Below are 25702 nucleotides of genomic sequence, written 5' to 3' on the forward strand. Positions count from 1 at the left end.
TTAAACATGGATGAATAGATCAAGACTTTATAATGCACAAAACCAAAGATGACTCCATGTGGGAGAGGATCAGTCTTTGGTCAGTGGAGAGTGCTCTCGCCTCTGAACAGAGGATTATTGACCCAGGCCCCATTCCAGGGACGTAAGCATGCAGTCTAGGCTGCCACTCCAGGGTAGTACTTTGGGAGTGCTACACTATCCGAGGTGCCTTTTTTTTTTTAGAGGCCTCGTCTGCCCTTTTGAATGGTCAAGGCACTATTTCGAGAGAACGGAAGAGTTCTCTCCCATGTCCTGGCTGATATTTATCCTTCAAGCAACACGAATGAAAACAGGAGTATCTGGTCATTATCGTGTGGCTCTCTGTGCAAATTAATTGTGTACAAGTTAGCTGCCATCTTTTTACGCATAATGCAATCACCATTCTTCAGAGGTAGCTCTGAATCACTTGGGGATTTCCTGAGGTTCTAAAAAGTGCTGTGTAAATTTCTGTGTCTCGATCGTTGTGGATGCAGCCCTCAGTAGGTTTGGAATCTTTCTGGCCAATAAAAGAAATTCTATACCAGACAACATGGAACTATTCCGTTAGCTGCCTGACGCATGCCCCGTCATTCTGAATTATGGTCAGCATTACGAGCTATGCGATTGGTATGAGTTTACATTTTGAAGTAGTGTATAAATATTGCTAGCAGTGATGTGTGTGTCTGGGCTAATTTATGTTCAGCACAAGTCTCTGGTATGTCAATTTCTGCACGTCGGGTTTATTCTTTGGGCAGCATTTACACACTCTGCTTATCTGGTTAGACCTGCAGAGCCACAGTAATGTGGTTGACTCATAACTGCCCTCTGAAACGGCCTAGCAAGCCACTCAGTTCAAGGGCAATTAGGGATGGGCGATAAATGCTGGCGGCATCCACATTCCAGGAAAGAATAAAGAAAAATAAAATATGAAAGTGGCCAAGTCTGGGATCCAAAGCAGCTCACTGTAAACTTAATTAGATGAAATTTACCAAACCATCAGGCAAATGTAACTGCGATGAATTAGTCACTGTAGACATTTTCATTGCTTCCGGGGAAGGTGAGGGGTCCTTCCCACCTTAAATCTGCTCCCCATTTTATCCTGTTTGTCCAGAATTATTCTCTCCACTTCAGTTAACCGATGTAAATAAAGAGCAGTGGGAGGAAGCTCAAGCGAGGCATACACACTGGCATGAACCAAACATTGGAATGATTTCACTTCTGACAGTGCGCACCTCCTCAGTACTTCACTGGAGGGTCAGACTCAGTTTGTGTGTTTAAATTCTGGAGTAGCACTTGAACTCCGAGCATTCAGCCTCTGAGGCAAATGTGGGCAGCACGATGGCACAGTGGTTAGCACTACTGCCTCACAGCTCCAGGGACCCGGGTTCAATTCCGGCCTCGGGTCACTGTCTGTATGGAGTTTGCACGTTCTCTCCGTGTCTGTGGGTTTGCTCCGGGGTGTTCTGGTTTCCTCCCACAGTCCAAAGATGTGTGGGTTAGGTGGATTGGCCATATTAAATTGCCCCTTAGTGTCCCGGAATGTGTAGGTCAGGGGGATGAGTGGGGTTGTGGGGATAGGGCTTGGGGTGGGTTTGTTGTCGGTGCAGACTTGATGGGCCAAATGGCCTCCTTCTGCACTGTTTCTATGATTCTGTGCCACTCTGAGGCTCCGTTAAATCAATACTATTGTGCTATCTCTTGTTTGATAATTTATCACCTCAACTAGTTGTCATCATCCTAAATACCTCAGGTGTTCTGGTCAGTGACAAAATCAAATTGGGGAAGATTCATTTTGAAAGGAAGAGCAAGGAGAGGCGATATTAAATAAAGGTTACAATTCTTAAGGAAATGCAGGAGCAAAGGGACCTTGAGATCTATGTGTACAAATCATTGCAGGTGGCCAGACCATTTGAGAAGGTGATGCATAAGGCATTTGGGATCCTGGACTTGCGTCATAGCAGCATAGAGTGGGGAGCAAGGTGGGAATATGGAACTGAAGCCACAATCAGATCAACCATGATCTTATTGAATAGCGGAGCAGACTTGAGTTGCAGAATAGCTGACCCCTCTTCGTTCTTTTCTAAAAGGTGTATGAAATACTGGTTTGGCCTCAACTGGAGTATTGCGTCCAGTTCTGGATACATTGGCATTAAAGAGAGTGCAGGAATGATTTATGTGAATGGTTCAGGGTGAGGGAGTTCCGTTATCTAGATAGATTGGAGAAGCTGAGCTGTTTTCCTTTGAGAAGGGAAGATTAAGAGGAAACTTGATAGAGACATTCAAAATCATGAGGGGCTGAACAAAGAAAGATGGAGAGACGGGGATGAGGATTCAAAATGAATCCTCCCGAATTTCTTTCCATTAAAAGAAACATCAAGAACCAGAGGACACCAATTTAAGATGAAAGTAAATTACTGTGGATGCTGGAAGCTGAAACCAAAAGAGAAAATGCTGGAAAATCTCAGCAGGTCTGGCAGCATCTGTAAGGAGAGAAAAGAACTGACGTTTCGAGTCCAGATGACCTTTGTCAAACTCTCTCCAATTTAAGATGATTGACAAGAAAAGCAAAGGCAACCTGAGACATTGTTTATCCAGTGAGTGGTTCCAACGTAGCATGCACTGCCCGAGGTGTAATGCAGGCTGCCTGAATTGAGGCGTTCAAAAGAAAATGAGAGAATTATCTGAAAAGGAAAAACTATTTCAGGACAATGGGAAAAGGGCAGGGGAGTGGGGTTAATTGAGTTGCTTGTGCAAAGAGCTTACATGATCACGACGGACTGAACAGCCTCCTGGCACCACGCCACATGAGATATTAGGAAACCTGACCATAATCTTCGTTATAAAGGTAGGCGATACGAGCTGCTCGTAAGAGAGAAGGTGGAATGGTTTAGTGAGGGAATTCCAGATCTTGCCACCTAGAGGGCTAAAAACACCATCAGCAATGGTGGGATGAAGGAATTGGGCAATGCACGAGTTGAAAAGGCTGAATGGGTTGGAATTTGTTTTGTGACTTTCCATAAATTCTGTAAATAGTCAGCTTGTGAGTGACCGGTGTCATCCTGTCTGATCGATTCCCCTGTTTTCCTATATTCACCGTCGATGTTTTTTCTTGCACACAGATTCTATTCTGCACATTGAATACGCACAGAATTGACATGGAAAAGCTCCTTGGGGGACAGATTGGCTTGGAAGATTTCATTTTTGCGCACACAAAAGGTCTGAAGAAAGAAGTTGATGTGTTTAAAGCGGAGGATGCTCTGGGGTTAACTATAACTGACAACGGGGCAGGATTCGCTTTCATCAAAGTAAGTTTCAATCCTATGTCTGTGCAAGTGGAGAAAATGGCACTTGGGTTTGCAACCGAAATATTGCCAAATTGTTGCAGCCTTTTCCCTGTTGGTTTCTGTTGTTTTTGCCTGATTAAAGCAAATGCAAATTTTACCACTGTTGTTAGCAATGTAATTAGCGAAGTTGAAACTGTTTTTCCACTTTCATTTTCTATAATTGTTGAATAATTCTGTGATCTTTGAAAAGAATGTGAGGATGCTGTCATATGCAAATTATACACCATCCTGACTTGGACATATATCATTGCTCCCTCATTGTTGCTGGGTCAAATCCTGGAAGTTCCCTCACAGCAGCGTGGAAATGGCTTCATTATACAGTCTGAATTGTTCAAGAAGATGGTTCATCACACCACCTTAAACCTGACGAGGGATGGGAAATAGATTTGGGTATTGCTGGTGGCACCCATATCTAGGGAATCCAACTTAAAAATGGATGAAATTAGGCAGTGTTGATCCTACTGTAGAACTTGCACAGGCACATGATGCCAATAGTGTTCTCTTTCTGTAATTCCTGTCGGTGTATCACCCGCATTCATTGATAAGGTTATTAGTTTGGTTTGATAATCAATCATCTCAGTCCCAGGAGATCACTGCAGGAGTTCTCAGGGCAGTGTCCTAGGCCCGACCACCTTCAGCTGCTTCATCAATAACGTTCCATCCTAAGGCCAGAAGCCGGGAAGTTCACTGTACCATTTGCAACTTCTCAGATACTGAAGCAGTCCATGTCCGAATGCAGCAAGACCTGGACAAGAGCCAGGTCTGGACTGACAAGTAACACTCCTGCTGCACAGGTACCAGATAATGATCATAAAGTTTATACGTTTATTTATTAGGCTTACATTAGGCTTACATGATAACACTGCAATTAAGTTGCTGTGAAAATCCTCTAGTTGTCACACTCTGGCGCCTGTTCAAGTACACAGAGAATTTAACATGGCCAATTAACTTAACCCACATGTCTTTCAGAGTGTGGGAGGAAACCGGAGCACCCGGAGGAAACCCACACAGCCACGGGGAGAAAATGCAGACTCCACACAGACAGTGACCCAAGCCAGAAATCGAACCCAGGTCCCTGGCACCGTGAGGCAGCAGTGCTAACCACTGTGCCACCGTGTTACATCAACAAGAGAGAATCTAACCATTGCCCCTTGACCTTTAGTGGCATTACCATTGCTGAATCCCCCACTATCAGAATCCTGAGGGTTACCATTGACCAGAAAATGAACAGGACTAGTTAGATAAATATTTTGACCACAAGAACAGGTCAGAGGCTAGGAATCCTACGGCAAGTAACTCCCCAAGGCCTGTCCGCCATTTACAAGGCATAAGTCAAAAGTGTGATGGAATGCTCTCTGCTAACCTGGATGGGTGCAGCTCCAACAACAACACAAGAAGCTCGACACCATCCAATATAAAGCAGCCCACTTGATTGGCACTCCATTCACTCCCCCCCCCCCCCCCCCCCCCCAGCACCGACGCACAATGGCAGCAATGTGTACCATCTACAAGATGCATTGTGGGAACCTGCCAAGGCTCCTTCGATAGCACCTTCCAAACCCACAACTGCTACCATCTGGAAAGACAAAGGCAGTAGATAGAAGGAAACACCGGCACTTGGAAGCTCCCTCCAAGTCGCCCACCATCCTAACTTGGAAATAAATCCCCGTTCCTTCACTGTCGCTAGGTCAAAATTCTGGAACTTCGCTCACAGCACTGTGGGTGTACCAGCACCACATTGAGTTGAAGGAGGCAGCTCACCACCACCACCTCAAGGGAAATTGGGGATGGGCAATAATGCCGGCCTAGCCAGCGACGCCCACATCCCATAAATGAATTTTTAAAATCCCCACTCAGTAAAATGGTTAGTCTTTTTTAAACGGTCTTTACAAAGTTTAAGTACTGCAGACCCTGGTGTGCTGGGAGCAAAGGAGCGTAAAAGCCTATTCCACGTGTATATATTTGACGTTTTACCGATTTGCATTCAGATCCACCCTGAGGTGACAGTGATAAGTAAACATTACGATCTTGGGAAGGCTGTTTGCGTGCTTTGTACTTGTGCAAAGGTCAGAGAACTTTATTTAGCTTAATGGTGGTAACTCAATGCCAAGCAAATCTGTACGGCAGCGCCTTTCCTGGTTGGATATAGAGTCATTTTTACTGCATGATGCCCTGGACTAGAAAGTTCTCTGGGTTTAGCTGTCTACGGCGCAGCTTAGATTACTCATTAACTTTTGTAACCACTGCATTTCAGAAATGTAAGCTATGAAGCTAAGAAAGTTTGAGATTGTATGGGAATCTCGGAGTGAAGATGAGAACATTTTTTTTTTAAATGTAGTGAGTTCAGGTAATCGGGAATGTGCTGCCTAAAATTATAGTGGGAGCACAGTCAATAGTAGCACAGTGGTTAGCACTGCTGCTTCACAGCGCCAGGGACCCGGGTTTGATTCCTGCTTGTGTCACTGTGTCTGGAGTTTGCACGTTCTCCTCGTGTCTGCGTGGGTTTCCTCCGGGTGCTCAGGTTTCCTCCCACATTCTGAAAGACGTGCTGGTTAGGTGCATTGGCCCGAACAGGCGCCGGACTGTGGCGACTAGGGGTATTTCACAGTAACTTCATTGCAGTGTTAATGTAAGTCTTACTTGTGACTAATAAATAAACTTTAACTTCAGTGACTTTAAAAAGGAATTAGATAAAGACTTTCAAATTGGAAGTTTACAAGGCTACAGGGAAAGAGTAAGGGAGACTCGTTGCATAGCTCTTTCACAGAGCTGGCACAAGCACGATGGGCTGAATGGCCACCTCCAGTGCTATACTTTTCTATGATAAAACTAAAATTTAAAAGGCCGGTATTTGATGTAGATGGAAAATACATTTTCATTGTGCTAATGGATTGGGGATAAACTAATACTCAGTTCCAAATGAAGGAACTGGAAATGAAATGTTGGTTTCCGACAACTGGCCTGGAGCGGAAGGGAAGCGTCAAAAGGGTTGGGTGTGGGTATGTATGTTTCCAAAGGCAGCCTACAAAGTAAAAAAAAACGCCAGCCAGGAGGTCATTGTGCAGTGCTTATTCTGTCAACAATGTTGGCAAAGGGGAGGAAGTCATTACTGCTCTGTGTTTGCCCTGGGTAATGACCTTTTTTGTGTCCTTTAGTTAGAACAATAATTTTGCTACCTAAGTTAAGTAGTCGAATGGATTAGGGTGTTGGAGGATGCATGTTGTTAGTTTCCAGAGTAACTGAGAAGGTTCACAGAATTATAGGTAGATATTCACAAATTTATTAAGCATATGAAAACCACTGGACAAAGATGCACTTCACAAACAGCACTTAAGAATCTACATGTTTCCAGTGAAATCACCGCAGGGGAGGTCTCGGTGAATTCAGAGGTCTTTCCCTTTTTGGCAATCACTTTCCAGGTTGTTTCTTCACAATCCTGTTCTGTTTTAATATTACATAATGTTCCTTTTGTCAATGACTTCAATTTCACTCAGCAGTGTCTATCAATCCTGAATTTGAACTTGGTTACAGAACTACCAAAGTCCTTCTAACACTTATGTGCATTTTTTACTTCCCTAACACATTGAACTGTATACCTTTTGACAGGTGTCATCTTTCAGGACACCCTATGTATATAGTTGTTCATGTCAATACAGCCTCTGAAACTGTCATAACTCATGTCCCTCAAGTTAAAATTCGAATGATTTGGACAATGGCATTCCATCCAGGTGCCCACTTGTGCCGCCCTCCCTCAGTTTCACACAATCTCAGCAGAGGCGGCAGGGAGACTTCATTGAGGGGCATTCTGGGAGAAGTCACTGCAGTCACCCTGACTGTAGAGTGGGCAGAGGAAAAGCCCCTCCAGAGACAAACAGGAGAAGAACATCCAGTAGAGACGGCAGAGAGATTTCACCGAAGATTAGCAGTCAGTGACGAGTGGAGTTCCACAGGGATCTGTGCTAGGACAGCATGTGCCAGTGAGGCTAGAAATAGGAAGATAGTACAGCTCAACCTGTGGCTATACAATTGGTGTAGGAGGGAGGGTTTCAGATATCTGGACCATTGCGATCTCTTCGGGGCAGGTGGGACCTGTACAAGAGGGACGGGTCGCATCTAAACTGGAAGGGCATAAATGTTCTGGCCAGGAGGTTTGTTCGTGTCACACGGGAGGATTTAAATTGGTTTGGCAGGGGGATGGGAACCAAAGCAAAGGTGAATTAACTGAAAGGAAACCAGAGAGTAGGGCCAGTAAGACTCAGAAAGAGCAGGCAAGGTGTGGTTGCTAATCAAAGAGGGTCTGGTGGACTCAAGTGCATTTGTTTCAATGAGAGAAGTGTAACAGGTAAGGCAGATGAACTTAGAGCTTGGATTAATACTTGGAACTATGATGTTGTTGCTATTATAGAGACAAGGACAGGATTGACAGCTTAAGGTTCCAGGATCCAGATGTTTCAGGCGGCATAGAGGGGGATGTAAAAGGGGTGGGGGAGTTGCACTAGTTAAGGAGAATATCACAGCTGTACTGCGGGAGGCACCTTGGAGGGCTCACACAGCGAAGCAATATGGGTAGAGCTCAGGAATAGGAAGGGTGTAGTCACAATGTTGAGGGTTTACTATAGGCTGCCCAACTGCCAGTGGGAGATAGAGGAACAGATATGTAGGCAGATTCTGGCAAGGTGTAAATGTAACAGGGTTGTTCTGGTGGGAGATTTTAACTTCCCCTATATTGACTGGGACTCACTTAGTGCTGGGGCAGAGTTTGTAAGGAGCATCCAGGAGGGCTTCTTGAAACAGAATGTACATAGTCCAACTAGGGATGGGGCCGTACTGGACCTGGTATTGGGGAATAAGCCCGGCCAGGTGGTCGACGTTTCCGTATGGGAGCAGTTCGGGAACAGTGACCACAATTCAGTAAGCTTTAAGGTACTGATAAAGATAAGTGTAGTCCTCAAGCTAAGGTGCTGAATTGGGGAAAGGCTAATTACAGCAATATTAGGCAGGAACTGAAGAATGTAGTTTGGGGGCAGATGTTTGAGGGCAAATCAACATCTGTCATGTGGGAGGCTTTCAAGTGCAAGTTGATAGGGATTCAGGACCGGCACATTCCTGTAAGGACAAAGGATAAGCTTGGCAAGTTTTGGGAACCTTGGATAACGAGAGATATTGTGAGCCTAGTCAAAGAAAAAAAGGAAGCGTTTGTCAAGGCGAGGAGGCTGGGAACACATGAAACAAGTGTGGAATACAAGGAAAATAGAAAGAAACTTAAGCAATGTGTAAGGAGGGCTAAAAGGGATCACGAAAAGTCATTGGCCAGCAGGATTAAGGAAAATCCCAAGGCTTTTAATATAATGAGCAAGAGGGTAGCCAGGGAGAGGGTTGGTCCACTCGAGGACAAGGGAGGGAATCTATGCGTGGAGCCAGAGGAAATGGGCGAGGTATTAAATGAGTACTTTGCGTCAGTATTCACCAAAGAGAAGGACTTGGTGGATGATGAGTCTGGGAAAGGGTGTGTAGATAGTTTGAGTCATGTTGAGATCAAAAAGGAGGAGTATTGGGGTTCTTGAGAAGCATGAAGGTAGACAAGTCCCCAGGGCCTGATGGGATATACTCCAGACTACTGAGAAAGGCGAGGGATGAAATTGCTGGGGCCTTGAGAGAAATCTTTGCATCCTCACTGGCCATGGGGAGGTCCCAAAGGATTGGAGAATAGCCAATGTTGTTCCTTTGTTTAAGAAGGGTAGCAAGAATAATCCAGGTAATTACAGGCAGGTGAGCCTTACGTCAGTGGTAGGGAAATTATTGGAGAGGATTCTTCGAGACAGGATTTACTCCCACTTGGAAATAAGTGGACGTATTAGTGAGAGACAACATGGTTTTGTGAAGGGGAGGTCGTGTCTCACTAACTTGATCGAGTTTTTCAAGGAAGTGACGAAGATGATTGATGAGGGTAGGGCAGTGGATGTTGTCTACATGGACTTCAGTAAGGCCTTTGACAAGGTCCCTCATGGCAGACTGGTGCAGAAGGTGAAGTCGCATGGGATCAGAGGTAAGGTGGATATAGAACTGGCTCAGTCATAGAAGTAGTCTGTTTTGCTACCAAATAAACCTGTTGGACTTTAACCTGGTGTTGTGAGACTTCTTACTCGGTCATAGAAGACAGAAGGTAGCAGTGGAAGGGTGCGTTTCTGAATGGAGGGCTGTGACCAAGTGGCGTTTCTCAGGGATCAGTGCTGGGATCTTTGCTGTTTGTAATATATATAAATGATTTGGAGGAAAATGTAACTGGTTTGATTAGTGCGTTTGCGGCCAACACAAAGGTTGGTGTATTTGCGGATGGTGATGAGGACCATCGGAGGATACAGCAGGATATAGACCGGTTGAAGACTTGGGTGGAGAGATGGCTGATGGAGTTTAATCCGGACAAATGTGAGGTAATGCATTTTGGAAGGCCTAATACAGTTAGGAAATATACAGTAAATGGCAGAACCCTTAAGAGTATTGATAGGCAGAGGGGTTTGGGTGTACAGGTACACAGATCACAAAGTGGCAACACCGGTGGAGAAGTCAGGAAGGCAGACGGCATGCTTGCCTTCATCGGCCGGGGCATTGAGTTTAAAAATTGGCAAGTCATGTTGCAGCTTTATAGAACCTTAGTTAGGCTGCATTTGGAATATAGTATTCAATTCTGGTTGCCACACTACCAGAAGGATGTGAAGGCTTTGGAGAGGGTACAGAAAAGATTTACCAGGATGTTGCCTGGTATGGAGGGCATTAGCGATGAGGAGAGGTTGGAGAATCTTGGTTTGTTCTCACTGGAACAATGGAGGTTGAGGGGCGACCTGATAGAAGTCCATAAGATTATGAGGGGCATGGACAGAGTGGGTAGAAGCTTTTCCCAACGTGGAAGAGTCAATTACTAGGGGGCATAGGTTTAAGGTGCAGGGGTTTAAAGGAGATGTATGAGGCAGGTTTTTTTACACAGAGGGTGGTGGGTGCCTGGAACTTGTTGCCGAGGGGAGGTACTGGAAGCAGATACGATAGTGACTTTTAAGGGGCGTCTTGACAAATACATGAATAGGTTGGGAATGAAGGGATATGGTCCCCAGAAGGGTAGGGGGTTTTAGTTCAGTCGGACAGCATAATCAGTGCAGGCTTGGAGGGCCGAAGGGCCTGTTCCTGTGCTGTAATTTTCTTTGACCCCAACCGTTCACATTATATATTAATGATTTGGAAGAGGCAACTGAATGTATTATCTCCAAATTTACAGATGATACAATGTTGGGTGGGAGGGTGAGCTGTGAGAAGGATGCAGAGATGTTTCAGCGTGATTTGGATAGGCTGTGTGTGTGGGCATCTGCATGGTGGATTCAGTATAATGTGGATAAATGTGAGGTTATCCACTTTGGTAGCAATAATAGGAAGACAGATTATTACTTGAATGGGTGTAAATTGAGAGAGGTGGATACTCAACGAGACCGTGGAGTCCTCAATCATCAGTTGCTAAAAGCAAATGCTCAGGTACAGCAAGCGATAAAGAGGGCAAATGGTATCTTGGCCTTCATAGCGAGAGGATTTGAGGATCGGGATGTTTTGCTGCAGTTGGTGAGGCCGCACCTGGAGTATGGTGTGCAGTTTTGGTGTCCTTATCTGAGAAAGGATGTCTTGGCTACAGAGGGAGTACAGCGAAGGTTTACCTGTCTGATTCCTGGGATGGCAGGTCTGTTATATGAGGAGAGACTAAGTCGGTTAGGATTATATTCACTAGAGTTTACAAGAGTGAGAGGGGATCTTAGAGAAACTGAAAATTCTAACAGGGTTGGACAGGGTAGATTCAGAATAAATGTTCGCAATGGTGGGGGAGTCCAGAATCAGGGGTCATAGTTTGAGGATAAGGGGTTAACCTTTTAGAACTGAGGTGAGGAAACATTTCTTCGTCCAGAAGAATGGTAGTGAATGTGTGGAATTCACTACCACAGAAAGTAGTTGAGGCCAAAACGTTGTGTGATTTCAAGGAGAAATTGGATATAGTTCTTAGGGCTAAAGTGGCCAAGGGATATGAGGGGAAGGCGGGATCAGGACATTGAATTCGATGATCAGCCATGGTCAAAATGAATGGCGGAGCAGGCTCGAAGGGCCAAATGGCCTACTCCTGCTTCTAGTTTCTATGTTTCTATCTCGATTGACGTTGGGAAGGTTGGACACGAATCTGCGTTGTTTGGTTGAGCACTGTTGGACCCTTCAGCCGGCCCTACTATCTGCTTGTTCTGCATCTTTCATGGGGAGATGATGGCCTAGTGGTGTTATCGCTTGACTATTAATCCAGGGGCTCAGCTAATGTTCTGGGGACCCCGGGTTCGAATCCCGCCACCCCAGATGGTAGAATTTGAATTCAATGAAAAATATCTGGAATTAAGAATCTACTGATGACCATGAAACCATTGTCGATTGTCGCAAAAACCCATCTGGTTCACTAATGTCCTTTAGGGAAAGAAATCTGCCGTCCTTACCTGGTCTGGCCTACATGTGACTCCAGAGCCACAGCAATGTGGTTGACTCTCAACTGCCCTCCAAGGGCAACTAGGGATGGGTAATAAATGCTGGCCGGCCAGCGACACCCATGTCCAACAAATGAATTTTAAAAATCACTAGTTGCCTGTCGGGTTGGGTCAGTGAGTTGGATAGATAGAGAAATAGGGGGAATTTTAAACTCCTACCAAGGTAATGCCTGAATGCAAATTGATGAAATTGTGTATTATTGTTTGTTGGGGCCTGTCCACAGTGATAACATTGTGAAGATGTACTGCATTGCCATCTAGTGGCAGTGAGAGGCCATGTGCAGACTATTGTACAGCCATCTCTCAGCTGGCACTTCAAATGCATTCCTAAAAAAAAGTGCAAAATGAAAACATGCAGAAAACAAGAATGAGTAGATTAGGATCCTGACCTCCAATTTTTATATTAAAAACCTATTGGCTTCCATGAACCTAACTGGCCAAAAATCCTGTCCACGATGTTGATGGTGGAGTTTCACCGATGGTAGTATCATGGGGAGATGGTTAGATTATCTCTTGTATAGAATGTATGGCACAGGAATAGGATAGCCAGTATTTATGTTACCCTTGAGCTTCTTCCCATTTTTCCTCTAAATCCATTATCTTAACCCTTTATTCCCTTCTAATATGCTCGTCTAGTTTTGTCCTATAAATGTCTTGTCGAGTTTTGTCCTCGCACTGCTGCCTCACAGCACCAGGGAGCCTGGGTTTGATTCTCAGCTGGGGTCACTGTCTGTGCAGAGTCTGCATGTTCTCCCCGTGTCCTTTAAATACCTATACTCATCACTTCTGCCACCCGAGTGGTAGAACCCGAAGGCACAACCTCCGAGTGAAGGGACGCTCCTTTAAAACTGAGATGAGGAGGAATTTCTTCAGCCAGAGGGTGGTGAATCTGTGGAACTCTTTGCAGTAGAAGGCTCTGGAGGCCAGGTCACTGAGTGTCTTTAAGACAGAGATAGATAGGTTCTTGATCAATAAGGGGATCAAGGGTTACGGGGAGCAGGCAGGAGAATGGGGGTGAGAATCATATCAGCCATGATTGAATGGCGGAGCAGACTCTGGGCCAAATGGTCTAATTCTGCTCTGATATCTTATGGTAACTAGTTCCACATCCTCAGCACTCTGGATATTTTTCAAGTTTCTGTTGGAGATGCTCATTGCCTGGTTCTTGTGTCTTGCGAATATTACCATCCCAGCCTGAATATTGTCCAGGTTTAGCTGCATGCACTCAGAGACTTGCTCCAGAATCTGAAGAGTTATCAATGAGTTACCAATACACCATGTAATCATTAGTGAACATCCTGCTCCTAATCCCCTTTCCTCGAGGGATGGTCATTGAAACAGCTGAAGATGGTTTGTTTCGGAAGATTGTTTTGGAAGATGTTTTGGTTTCAGATAAAGCTCGGCACAACATCGTGGGCCGAAGGGCCTGTTCTGTGCTGTACTGTTCTATGTTCTATGGTTGAACCGAGGATGGTGTTCTAGGGCTGAGATGATTGCAGTCTGACAACCACAATAATTTTATTTTGTGCTGGGTATGACTCCAACCAGTGGAGATTGCTTCTCCAATTCCTGGAATCCTGGAAGGAGGCCACCTGTATTTGGTCCTTTCAGGATGCACCGGCTCTCCGTAGGGTTGATTTACTGAATGCCACTTTCCTGAACTTCTCCAATCCATCTGCATCGTTGAAGTTCCTCAGCACTGGGGCCATTCTTGTCAATCTTTTCTGCATCTCTCTAATGCCTTCAAATCTTTCCTCAAATGTGACACTCAGAACTGGACTCTTCACTTCAGTTGAGGCCGACCCAATGTTTGCGATGTATAACTGCCCTGCTTTTATATTCTGTGCCTATATAAGTGAAGCCGTGGATATTATATTCCTTATTAGCCAGTCTCTCCGCCTGTCCTGCCACCTACAATGATTTATACTCAAAAACATACAGGCTCCTCTGTTTCTACGCTCCCTTTCGAATTGTACCCTGTATTCTATGTTTGTCCTACCAAATTGAATTACTTCATGCCTCCCTGCATTTAATTTGTGTCACTGGCCTGCCCATTTCACCAACATGTCTACGTCCTTTTGAAGTTCTACACACACTTCTCTCCGTTTACAATGCTTTTAAGTTTTATAAATGTTGAAATTGTGTCCTGTACACCAGGACCTAGGTCATTAATGTATCAGGAAGTGCAAGGGTCCCAACACTGAGCCATGGCAAACACCATGACAAACCTTCCTCCAGTTCATAAAACATCCATTAACCAGTACTATTTCCTGTCACTCGAGCTAATTTTGTATCCGTGCTGTTACTGTCCCTTTTACTCCATGACCTATAACTTTGACTGCATATCTGTTTTGTGGCACTTTATCAAATGCCTTCTGATCACCCCATCAAGACATTATCGTCAACAATCATCTCTGTTCCCTCATCAAAAATCTCAAAGCCAGTAATTCCATGCTGGCTTTTAATAATTAATGCACATTTGCCCAAGCGGCTATTAATTTTAATTCTAAATTGTTTCCAGAAGTTTCCTCACCACCGAGGTTAAACTGACTTGCCTTAGTTATTGGGCTCATCTTCAAATGCGTTTTTGAGCAAGAGTGTGCTCCTCTAATTCTGGCCTCTTGTGCATGTCCAGTTTTAGTTGCTCCATTATTGGTGGTTGTGCTTGCAGTTGCCTAGGCCCCAAGTGCTGGAATATTCTTCTCCACCTCTCCAGGGTCAGCGGACAAATTAGACCTTGCAAGGTCACAAGAAGTCCTGATAAGCAAAGACAAGTGAAGGGATCAAGAAAGGTTGTCCCCATTTAATATTACTTTACCTTATTGCCCTTCTGTAGAATTCCTACAGTACACAAGGAGGCCATTCGGCCCATCGAGTCTGTACCAACCTCAATCCCACCCAGGCCCTATCCCCATAACTCCATGCTTTTACCCAAGCTCGTCCCCCTGACACTGAGGGGCAATTTAGCATGGCCAATCCACCCAGCCCGCACATCTTTGGACTGGGAGGAAACTGGAGCACCCGGAGGAAACCCACGCAGACATGGGGAGAACGCGCAAACTCCACACACACTGACCCAAACCAGGAATCGATCCCGGGCCTGTGGTGCTGAGAGACAGCAGTGCTAACCACTGTGCCGCCATGCTGTCCTAGGATCCTGGGTTGAACAATTGCTGGCGTCAGAGAGAGTGGAAAAATAATAGAGTTTGATTGGAGGAGCAGTGAGCGTGGGAGAGACAGAATCTATGAAGTGTTGCCCCTTCAGTCACAGATTGTCTCTTCCGCTTGCTGCTCCAATTCTTCCAATCACTCTTATTTCCCTCCCACTCTTGCTGCCCGTTCTGAGACACAATTAAGTGGAGCAGCGAGGGAGGGTACCTGTTTGGAGAAGCGGGAGCTGTGAGCATGGTTGAGACAGGAGAAAAGATATTAAATGTGGCTCTGCCTTGCCATGAGAAAATCAGAAAGAAAACATGGTACACTGGGCAGTACTTCCATCAGCCAAGGCATCAGGCAGAACATCAACATCATCAATAATCAACCATCATGTTGCCTTCCTAGCCTGAAGATTTCATAGAAAATTATTCCAACTGAAAATAATGCATCCTTATTGAAGACAACAACTTGGTGGAGCGATGGAAGTTGGAGTTACACAAGAGGCTTTCATTGGAGGAGCATAGATATCGCAGAGGGTTGTATTTATCATGAAGGAATAACAAAAATGTAGCAGATTTATTGGGTCTGTTAGCACCCATAAAGCTGCGTTTTTGGTGCAGACTTTTGGAAATAAGTTCTTGCTGCTTTTCCCTCGCTGTGTTTGAGCATGTTCTCACTCTCTCTCTCTCTTTTTGTCTCCTTTTCCAGCGCATTAAAGAGAACAGCATCATCGATCGAGTTAAAGTAATCCTCATTGGCGATCACATTGAATCGATCAATGGTCAGGGTGTGGTAGGTTGTCGACACTATGAAGTGGCCAAGATGCTGAAAGAGTTGCCGAAAGGCCAAACATTCACAATGAAACTGGTAGAAACTACAAAAGCATTTGGTAAGTAAAAGTAAAGTATAAAGTTTATTTATAAAGTTTACTTATTAGTCACAAGTAGGTTTACATTAACACTACAATGAAGTTACTGTGAAAAATCCCCCAGTCGTCACATTCTGCCGCCTGTTCGGGTACACTGAGGGAGAATTTTGCATGGCCAATCCTCCTAACTATTATAGAGCATCTTCCTATTTTCAATCTATATTCTGAGTCTTTAGCGGGTATGAGCAAGCGTGGGTGATGTCATTGGTAATGCGGGCATTCGTGGGCTTAAGTCTTACCATGAGGGACCTGTGTTAACTAGCTGCCTCCAGTTCTGAGTCCATGTTTACTGTATTTTGATATTTTTGGAAGTTGACTTATCACAATGCGTTTGACAACCCTTTTGTGGCCAAGTTACAGCATTTTTTTGATGATGAGGAGAAAATGGCAAACTAAAAGGAAAAGAAAAATCCGAGGTTCAGCATGGCACTATGACGATTTGCAGAGTAAGCCGCTAGTTTGCAACGTGAGCAGCGGTCGAAGGTTCTGATTGGCGGGTTTGAGAGTCCACCGACAAAGAAGTTAACATCATGACTATGTTCAGGACTGTCAGTGAGTTTGTGCAAGAGAATGGGGACTGGACTGAATATGTGCAACGGTTGGATGCTCTTTGTTGGCAAGTAGATGCCTAAAAGCACTCAATTCCTCTGTGTTTGGGGTGAAGACTTAGAAGCTTGTGAAGAATTTGGCAACCCCACGGAAATTGGGAGTGTTCTATCCCCCCAATCCTGTCCTACCTCTCTTTGCCCATTTAACCTGATCTGAAATAATATGCCAACTTTACTTGTTAGTAATCTGTCTTCAGTGGCCTATCAATGTAGAATAACGTTAAAATGTTTAAAAAGATCGCAGCTGTAATAATAGAAAGCTTAGCCCTTAGCAGCATAAAGTGTTGTGAAGCATTTACAAATTAATTTCCAGATTGAGTTGTTTGCTGAGGAGCTGTGGTTGGAAACACTTCCAAGTGTCTCGTTAAATGTATTTTCAGAAGATTTTAAACATATGGTGATCTGGCATAGAATGTAACTTAACATGACCATTTTGAGCCAACCCCCCCACAGCGCACGCGTGCATGCACACACACATAGCAACTTTTTCCATTGCCTAATTTAACATGGATCTAATCTGTCTAAAACTTGAAAGATTTGCACTTAAAAGAGAACAGATGACAAGAAACAGCTGTTAAATCTCAGCAGGTCTGACAGCGTCTGTGAAAATAGAATAGTGCTAATGTTTAGCATCTATATGACTTCCAACGTTTTCTGTTTTTGTTTGACTCCAGCATCCACAGTAATTCGCTTTTTTAAAATTGACTTGCTGGAAAGCTATGAATTAGCCTTTAATGTGGTTTAATTAGGGATTTGGCAGATTACAACATCTTCCAGTAAATGCGTATAAATTCAGTGTTGCCTGGCAAGACGTGTTAGGCATTGAAGTTTCTTCGATATACCAGGTGGCTATTTTGTTGAATCAGGTGTGTCTGTTGGACTTGTATCCTGTCATACTGCAGTGGTCTACTGTGAATAAAATTGTAGAATGGGGATGTAATTAACAAATGGATTCTGATATCACTGAATGAGATTGTGTATTTTGGTGTGAAAAAATGAGGCGGCCCCATATTTGGGACGAGTGTAAATATATAGAGGTGCAAAAATAGGGCGGCATGGTGTCATGGTGGTTAGTCCTGCTGCCTCACAGCACCAGGGACCCGGGTTCGATTCTGGCCTTGGGTAACTGTCTGTGTGGAGTTTGCGTGGGTTTCTATGCCAGATTCTATGCCAGATCACCATATGTTTAAAATCTTCTGAAAATACATTTAACGAGACACTTGGAAGTGTTTCCAACCACAGCTCCTCAGCAAACAACTCAATCTGGAAATTAATTTGTAAATGCTTCACAACACTTTATGCTGCTAAGGGCTAAGCTTTCTATTATTACAGCTGTCTGCGTGGGTTTCTTTAATTTAACTAGTTAGTTAATTTCATCTTTGGGTAATTTGTCCTGTTTCCAAAAGAGCAGAGAGAGGATGTTGGGAGACAGTGGGCAGGAGGCAAGTGCACGTATTGCTGCATTCTGTAAATAAATGAACTCTCAAAAAAAAATTTGTATCTAATTTCATATTTCATTCACCGTGTGGCTTGGGGTCTTTTTTATCATACATGACCTTTTCTCGTACGTGATCATAAGGGCAGCATGGTGGTACAATGGTTAGCATTGCTGCTTCACAGCACCAGGGACTTGAATTCGATTCCAGTCTTGGGTGACCGTACGTGCGGAGTTTGCAAGTTCTTCCTGTGTCTGTGTGGGTTTCCACCGGGTGCTCCGGTTTCCTCGCATAGTCCAAAGATGTGCGGGCTAGGTGGATTGGCCATGTTAAATTGACCCTTGGCGACCATAGATGTGTAGGTTAGGTGGATTAGCCAAGCTAATTGTGTGGGTTTATGGGGATAGGACAGCGGACTGGGACTGGGCAAGATGCTCTTTCGGACAGTCGGTGCAGACTGAAAGGGATGAATGGCTTCATTCTCTACTGTAGGGATTCCATGGAAAAGATCTAATCACCCATTAGAGATTCAATTTAATACAGTCATTTGAAAAGCACTTGAGAGGAAACTGGATAGACACGAGAAAGGAATGAGAGATAATGCTGATGACATCAGATGCAGAAGGGTGGGGGGAGGAGCAGATACGCTGATATACACTAGTTGAGCCAAATGACTTGTTTCTGTGCTGCAGTCTCAGTATAGTTCGTGACTGATCCATAACTGCAGATATTAGAAAAAAATGACTTCAGTTTTAGACTTGGAAGAATGATTTGCAGGACAGTCTCTGAGCAAGCCGGAAGTGATGGAATCCGAGAGGGAGCCTGAAGTCATCATCACCAAGGGAGACCATGTGAAGATAGAGGGAGTGATAGCTGAAGAGTTTCAGAAGAATTAGAGTTTGCAGGATTTGGATAGCTAAAGAGTCAACCTCTCGAGGAGCTGAGGTTTAAGTGAGAAATCGGAGGCTATGTTCTGGGTGATTCATGAATTTGGGTGGAATATTTGGTGCTGCACTACCTTAATTTTAGGCTGATTTGAGTTTGAAATATAAACCGAAAATACTGAAAAGTCCATTCAAAGGTCTGACAGCAGCAGCGAAGAAGCTGTTCTTGAGTCGGTTGGTCCATGGCAATGAGGACATAGTAAGGTCTATCTTAATGCAGGTTGCCTAGGGTTCAGACCAGGAGGGGAGAGATGTACCTCTTGCCATTCCCAAGCTGCTTGTTGGTGAGTAGGGTGTTCAGTTAATCTGAACCTGCTGTCAAAATGTTCCACGTTAGAAACCAGTAACAGGGATGTTGAGGAGCAGATAGGGAAACAGATCCTGGAGAGATGCAGTAATAACAGGGTTATCGATATGGGAGACTTTAATTTCCCAAACATCGATTGGAATATCTCTAGGGTAAGGGGTTTGGATGGGGAGGACTTTGTCAGGTGTGTTCAGGAGGGTTTCCTGACACAGCATGTGGATAAGCCTACAAGAGGAGAGGCTGTACTCGATCTGGTACTGGCAAATTGTGCCTCCTGGACTTGCACAATTTCACAAGCTGTACTGTCTGGAGACAATACACATCTCTTTAACCTGTGTTGAATGCTCCCTCCACCCACATTGTCTATACATTTAAGACCTGGCTGGCTGTAGAGATTTGCATTCTAATCAGTATTCTGTAATTTGATTTCTGTCTCTGTGCCCTGTTTGAGAACAGAGACCACTCCATCTGACGAAGGAGCATTGCTCCGAAAGCTTATGGTATTTGCTACCAAATAAACCTGTTGGATTTAACCTGGTGTTGTGAGACTTCTTACTGTGCTTACCCCAGTCCAACGCCGGCATCTCCACATCTTGCTTGCAGAAGGCAGAGAGAGTGGTTGTAGATGGGTCTTTTTCTGAATGGAGGTCGGTCACCAGTGGAGTGCCCCAGGGATCTGTTCTGGGACCCTTGCTGTTTGTCATTTTCATAAATGACCTGGATGAGGAAGTGGAGGGATGGGTTGGTAAGTTTGCCGACAACACGAAGGTTGGTGGTGTTGTGGATAGTTTGGAGGGATGTCAGAAGCTGCAGCATGACATAAGATGCAAGACTGGGCGGAGAAGTGGCAGATGGACTTCAACCCGGATAAATGTGTAGTTGTCCATTTTGGCAGCTCAAATGGGATGAAGGAGTATAATATCAAGGGTAAGACTCTTAGTAGTGTAGAGGATCAGAAGGACCTTGGGGTCCGGGTCCATAGGACTCTTAAATCGGCCTCACAGGTAGAGGAGGTGGTTAAGAAGGCGTATGGTGTGCTGGCCTTCATCAGTCGATGGATTGAGTTGAGTCGGGAGATAAAGATGCAGCTATATAAGACCCTCGTCAGACCCCACTTGGAGTACTGTGCTCAGTTCGGGTCGCCTCATTACAGGAGGGATGTGGAAATGATTGAAAGGGTGCCGAGAAGATTTACAAAGATGTTGCCTGGATTGGTTGGCATGCCTTATGAGGATAGGTTGAGGGAGCTTGGTCTTTTCTCCTTAGAGAGACGAAGGATGAGAGGTGACCTGATAGAGATGTACAAGATGTTGAGAGGTCTGGATAGGGTGGATTAGAAACATAGAAACATAGAAAAACTACAGCACAAAACAGGCCCTTTGGCCCCACAAGTTGTGCCGAACATATCCCTACCTTTTAGGCCTACCTATAACCCTCCATCCTATTAAGTCCCATGTACTCATCCAGGAGTCTCTTAAAAGACCCTATTGAGTTTGCCTCCACCACCACTGACGGCAGCCGATTCCACTCGCCCACCACCCTCCATGTGAAAAACTTCCCCCTAACATTTCCCCTGAACCTACCCCCCAGCACCTGAAACCTGTGTCCTCTCGTAGCAGCCATTTCCACCCTGGGAAAAAGCCTCCGAGAGTCCACCCGATCTATGCCTCTCAACATCATATATACCTGTATTAGGTCTCCTCTCATGCTACATCTCTCCAAGGAGAAAAGACCGAGCTCCCTCAGCCTATCCTCATAAGGCATGCCACTCAATCCAGGCAACATCCTTGTAAATCTCCTCTGCACCCTTTCAATCTTTTCCACATCCTTCCTGTAATGAGGCGACCAGAGCTGAGCACAGTACTCCAAGTGGGGTCTGACGAGGGTCTTATATAGCTGCATCGTTATCCCCGGACTCCTAAACTCAATCCCTCGATTGATAAAGGCCAGCACACCATACGCCTTCTTAACCACCTCCTCCACCTGCGGGGCCGATTTTAGAGTCCTATGGACCCGGACCCCAAGGTCCTTCTGATCCTCTACAGTACTAAGAGTCTTTCCCTTTATATTGTACTCCTTCATCTCATTTGACCTGCCAAAATGGACCACTACGCATTTATCTGGGTTGAAGTCCATCTGCCACTTCTCCGCCCAGTCTTGCATCCTATCTATGTCCCTCTGTAACTTCTGACATCCCTCCAGACTATCCACAACCCCACCAACCTTCGTGTCGTCGGCAAACTTACCAACCCATCCCTCCATTTCCTCATCCAGGTCATTTATGAAAATGACGAACAGCAAGGGTCCCAGAACAGATCCCTGGGGCACACCACTGGTGACCGACCTCCATTTAGAAAAAGACCCATCTATACCCACACTCTGCCTCCTTTGGGCAAACCAGTTCTGGATCCACAGGGCAGCAGCCCGTTGGATCCCATGTCCTCTCACTTTTTCTAGAAGCCTTGCATGGGGTCCTTATCGAACGCCTTGCTAAAATCGATATAAACCACATCTGCCGCTTTCCCTTCGTCAATGTGTTTAGTCACATTTTCGAAGAACTCCACCAGGCTTGTAAGGCACGATCTGCCCTTGACAAAGCCATGCTGAGTATTCTTGAGCATACTAAACCTTTCTAAATGCTCATACATCTTGTCCCTCAGGATCTTCTCCATCAGTTTACCAACCACTGAAGTTAGACTCACCGGTCGGTAATTTCCTGAGCTATCCCTATTCCCCTTCTTGAAAATAGGAACCACATCTGCAATCCTCCGGCACCTCTCTCGTCTCCATCGACGACGCAAAGATCGTCGCCAGAGGCTCTGCAATCTCTTCCCTCGCCTCCCACAGTAACCTGGGGTACATCCCATCCGGACCCGGCGACTTATCTATCTTGATGCCATTCAAAGATTCCAGCACAACCTCTTTGTTAAAGTCCACATACTCAATCCTTTCAGTCCACCGCAAGCCCGCAGTACATCCACCCAGGTCCTTCTCCTCTGTGAAAACCGAGGCAAAATACTCATTAAGCACCTCTGCCATTTCTACTGGTTCCGTACAGACTTTCCCGCCTTCACCTTTTATAGGCCCTATTCCTTCACGTCTCATCCTTTTACTCTTCGCATATTTATAGAACGCCTTAGGGTTTTCCTTAATCCTACCTGCCAAGGCCTTCTCGTGACCCCTTCTGGCTCTCCTAATTTCCTCCTTTAGTCCCTTCTTACAAGCCGCATACTCATCTAGATCCCTATCTCCGCCAAGCTCTCTGAACCTTTTGTATGCATTCCTTTTCTTCTTGACCAGGTCCCGCACAGCTTTCGTGCACCACGGTTCCTTTAACCTACCAACTCCTCCCTGTCTGCTCGGAACGTTGTCCTGTAGAACTCTAGACAGACATTCCTTGAAAAACTGCCACCTCTCTTCAGTACATTTCCCCGAGAATACCTCCTTCCAATTTACTCCTCTAATTTGCTGCCTTATGTCTTCATATTTCCCCTTACTCCATATAAACGCTTTCCTAGCTTGCCTGATCCTCTCTTTTTGCAATGCAAACCTAAAGGAGATAGAGTTATGATCGCTATCCCCAAGATGCTCTCCCACTGAGAGATCTGACACCTGTCCAGGTTCATTGGTCAGTATCGGATCAAGTACATTCTCGGAGGCTTTTTCCCAGGGCTGAAATGGCTGCTACGAGAGGACACAGTTTTCAGGTGCTGGGGAGTAGGTGCAGAGGAGATGTCAGGGGCAAGTCTTTCACTCGGTGGTGGGTGAGTGGAATCGGCTGCCGTCAGTGGTGGTGGCGGCAAACTCGATAGGGTCTTTTAAGAGACTTCTGGATGAGTACATGGGACTTAATAGGATTGAGGGTTATAGGTAAGCCTATATATAAGCCTAGGTAGGTAGGGACATGACCGGTGCAACTTGTGGGCCGAAGGGCCTGTTTGTGCTGTATTGTTTCTATGTTCTAAACCACCAACTGATTGCAAGCCTGCAGCTCACAAAGGAAACAGTGGCTGAGGTTAGACAAGAGTGATATACAATGAACAATATACCAGCCCATCTGGGATTGATTTGTTTGTCTGCTTTCACACATGCTGTGAATGATGGTGTGCTCTTCTCCTTATTCATACATCAGCAATAAACTGCACAAATCTGATTTAACGGTGACTGCCGTGTGGTTCTGTAGGTGGCACTTTCTTGTCTGAATCTATTCCACAGATTTGCGAATACAATCCAGGCTGACACTCCCAGTGTCGTCCTGTCAGAAATCCTTTCTTTTGGATGAAACTTTAAACCAAGGCCCGTTTACCCTCTGAGGTGTACAGAATAAAACTTGGAATTTTTCTTGATGTTCGGGACAATATTTTATCCTTCGATCAAATCACTTTAAGAAAAGCATTATGCATTTGTTATCATAGTTATGGAACTTGTTCTTCAGTGCAAGCAGTACTGATATGTGATGGCCCTCAAACCTGACCACTTGGTGGTGCTATGCAGAATGATTTGCCAGTTCCAATTCTCTCTCCTATTTGATTCACCAGGTGAGTATTCTGTTAGTAAAGGGAATCGAGGAGAGTCATGAGACAAGAAATTCATAAGATATTGTAGGTTAGCAATGTCAGATTCTCTGATCACGAGCCTGTGGCATATCTTGAGATATTTCACTACATTTAAAGTTGTTATGAATGCAGGTTGTAATAAAATTGGAACAACAATCCAGTGGTTCAAAACGCACTGTGGCACTTTTTTGCCGTTGAAATCACTGAGTCTAGAAGATCTTCCAGTTTTGGTGAAAGGTCACAGGCCAGAACCATTAATTTGGTTTGTCTGTAGATATTGTCTGAGGCTGAGTGTTTCCAACATTTTCTGTTCATGCCTCAGAATTTGAGCATAAATCAAAGTATAACTGCACTTTCACACATCTCTCACTGCCTAACACAATATTCTGCCCAAATCTATGGAACTCTTTGGAACTTCTGTGGAACTCATTGCCGCAGAAGGCTGTGGAGGCCAGCTCACTGAGTGTCTTTAAGACAGAGGTAGGTTCTTGATTAATGAGGGGATCAGGGGTCATGGGGAAAAGGCAGGAGAATGGGGATGAGAAAAATATCAGCCATGATTGAATGGCGGAGCAGACTTGATGGGTCGAGTGGCCTAATTCTGCTCCTATGTCTTATGGATCACCCAAAACATAGTTTCTCTATCTCTTGTTTTTTGCTTGTAGCTCAGAACCCTCCTGACAATCCGAGATTGACACAGCTGTGCATTCAGAGGCATTACGCTATCATCCCCCACTGCCTTCAAATGTCCTCTATTTGTGACGACGGCTTCAGTCTCCCTGCCCTGAATTCCATCATGTCCTCCCTGTTCAATCAAATAAAAATTCAGATTTGGAAGAAAGTGATGTATTTCCAATATCTTCAGTGAAAGACCAGGCACAATCTACACTTCATTATATTGTGTATATAGAACTGAAACAGACTATTTTGCCTGTCTGATCCATGCTGTGCCTATGCTCCTGCTTCTATCCCTTTTCTTCTAATCTTAGCATAATCTTTTATTCTTTTCTTCCTCACACGCTTACTGAACTTCCCCTTGAATGTTTCCGTGCTCTTAAACTATACTACTCCTTGTGGTGGCAAACTCCACATTCTCACCATTTTCTGGAGAAAGACCTTTCTCGATTTCTTGTGGGATTTATTAGTGATTATCTTAAATTTGTGGTTCTAGTTTTCATCTCCCCTTTGCCTCTAGCCCCCCCTCTCAAAAGTGTAAACAACTTCTCTACATCAATCTTATGAGAACCTTTCATAATGAAGTACTGGATTAGATCACCGTTCAGCCATCTCACTTTGATGGCATAATTTGGCCAGACATTTCTGACAGATGATCTAAGGTGGCGTAATAATGCAGGTCTGCCGTATCCATTCTTTCTGGCCATTTCTCAGTCACTCGTGATTTTGTTCTGTGGAAATTGGTTGCTATTTCACCCTATATTTCAGTGACTTGTAATAACTTGGCTTTCATAGAATCATAGAATCCTACAGTGACAGTGACCTCAAAGCCGGTAATTGAACCCGGGTCCCAGGGCGCTGTGAGGCAGCAGTGCTAACCACTAGGCCATCGTGCGGCCTTTGAAGCATTTTGGGCTGCTTTAAGGATGTGGAAGGCCCTATCTAAATGTGATTTTTTTTTCTGTCACTGTTCTGTCTTTCCCTTTCTATGCTACACAAAACCTTTTGAGGGTGTTACGATTTGACATTATGTAAGATGTGATGAGTAGATGAATGAAGAGCTGTGACCAGTTCTTGCTGTAGTTTAGGAAATGTAACTTGCGTTAAAAGTTGTATTTGCCCCATTTTGTGACATTTGGAGATATTATCGGTGAATTTAGCTTTCTTTCCTTTTT

At 44.7% G+C, this 25702-nt stretch overlaps 1 protein-coding gene across 3 annotated transcripts in view; it reads left to right on the plus strand.

Moving 5' to 3' along the window:
- gipc2 (GIPC PDZ domain containing family, member 2) overlaps positions 1-25702 on the plus strand; it is a 76755-nt gene that overhangs the window by 46566 nt on the left and 4487 nt on the right. The window contains exons 1-3 of one of the 3 annotated variants that reach the window (XM_078218951.1): positions 627-645; positions 3138-3323; positions 15782-15962. In XM_078218951.1, the coding sequence (XP_078075077.1) occupies positions 637-645; positions 3138-3323; positions 15782-15962 (376 nt within the window). In that variant the 5' untranslated portion in view covers positions 627-636. Of the gene's footprint in view, positions 1-626; positions 646-2952; positions 3010-3137; positions 3324-15781; positions 15963-25702 lie in introns of those variants that run through there. The other 2 variants (XM_078218950.1, XM_078218949.1) reach the window with 2 other exon arrangements.

Source organism: Mustelus asterias, chromosome 8, assembly GCF_964213995.1.
Source record: "Mustelus asterias chromosome 8, sMusAst1.hap1.1, whole genome shotgun sequence".
NCBI classification, from domain to species: Eukaryota; Metazoa; Chordata; class Chondrichthyes; order Carcharhiniformes; family Triakidae; genus Mustelus; species Mustelus asterias.